This window comes from Aplysia californica, unplaced genomic scaffold, assembly GCF_000002075.1.
Source record: "Aplysia californica isolate F4 #8 unplaced genomic scaffold, AplCal3.0 scaffold00512, whole genome shotgun sequence".
In the NCBI taxonomy this organism is placed as follows: Eukaryota; Metazoa; Mollusca; class Gastropoda; order Aplysiida; family Aplysiidae; genus Aplysia; species Aplysia californica.
The window spans coordinates 301,529-302,767 of record NW_004797782.1 but is presented as its reverse complement, the minus strand read 5'-3'; the positions used below and the strand labels follow the sequence as shown (position 1 = coordinate 302,767).

At 41.4% G+C, this 1,239-nt stretch overlaps 1 protein-coding gene across 1 annotated transcript in view; it reads right to left on the bottom strand.

Annotated features, from left to right (window-relative positions):
• Positions 1 to 557: 557 nt before the first annotated feature.
• The window catches only part of LOC101849399, a gene marked incomplete in the record, with an annotated part of 5,878 nt that continues 5,196 nt past the window's right edge, over positions 558 to 1,239 (bottom strand). The window contains 1 exon segment of the mRNA XM_013086842.2: positions 558 to 1,041. Within this exon segment, the coding sequence (XP_012942296.1) occupies positions 782 to 1,041 (260 nt within the window).

Sequence of the window (1,239 nt, the reverse complement as noted above, 5' to 3'; positions counted from 1 at the left end):
TCTCTCTCTCTCTCTCACACACACACACACACACGTCTTCTGTCACTCTCCTTTTGCCTCCAACTGAGATGCCTCTATAAAGTACGCCCTAACATTTCCCTCTTTCACCCCACGTTCACACATTTAACTTCCTGTCAGCCTCTCGTAGAGATAAATTGATACATTTGCTAGACTAGTATCACTTTCTTTATAATTAACCCCTTGGCCTGGCTCCCTCTTAGTCACTTCCGTCTAGCCTGTAACCACACGCTATCTTAAGACCCTCTTTGTTAAGCCTATTTCCCTGTTAGTATACAGCGCTCATATAGTTTTTCTCTCTGTTGCTCCTGAGGAAGTCCAGGAGGCGAAACGTTGAGCCGTGTCTATTAAAACACAATTTAAACATTTTACCTTGTTATGTTATTTTATCTGAAATTCAAACAAGACTCTCCCTCCTACTCTGCTTTCCGAACAATGATGATGATGATGATGATGATGATGATGATGATGATGAGGATGAGGATGATGATGATGATGATGATGATGGTGATGACACAAATTCAAACGTTAAGCAGGAAGCAAATCTGAATATAAATGCTTTAATACTAATACTACACATTTAACAAAGGACTTCGTTATAAACTGCTGAAGACACTGTTATTGTTGCTGCCGCTTCTGCTACTGCTTCTACAGCTTAGCTGCTGCTGCAAATGCTGCTGCTGCTGTAAATGCTGCTGCAGCAAACGATGACGCTGCTGCTGCAAATATTACTGTTGCAGTAGCAGATGCCGTCTTCGAGCAGTTAGGCAGGACAATTATTCCGAATCACACTATCTGCCTCCGGCACCTCACACAAGTAGCTGTGCTGCCAGACCGTGGCTCCCTCCACATAAGAGCACGAGACGTCCTTCATCTTGACCCCAGTGGCCTCATTGAAGTACCAGAGGAAGCTCAGGCAGTTCTTGGTGCCCTGTGAGTCGTTCGGGGCGCTGGGGAACCAATCGAAGATTGAGGCGGTGGTGCCGCTTTGTCTGTGTACCCACACGCCCTCGCTCTCCTCATCTGGTAGAAGAGATGGATTTTACAAAAATGTATTTAGTGATCTGTATACTTGTTTTCATTTATATTTTTTATTCATTTATTTATTTACGTTTTTATCTATCTACTTATCTATTGATGTGTTTATTAATTAATTCATTAATTCATTAATTCATTCATTCATTCATTCTTTCATTCATCAATGTATTTTTTTTCTTAATT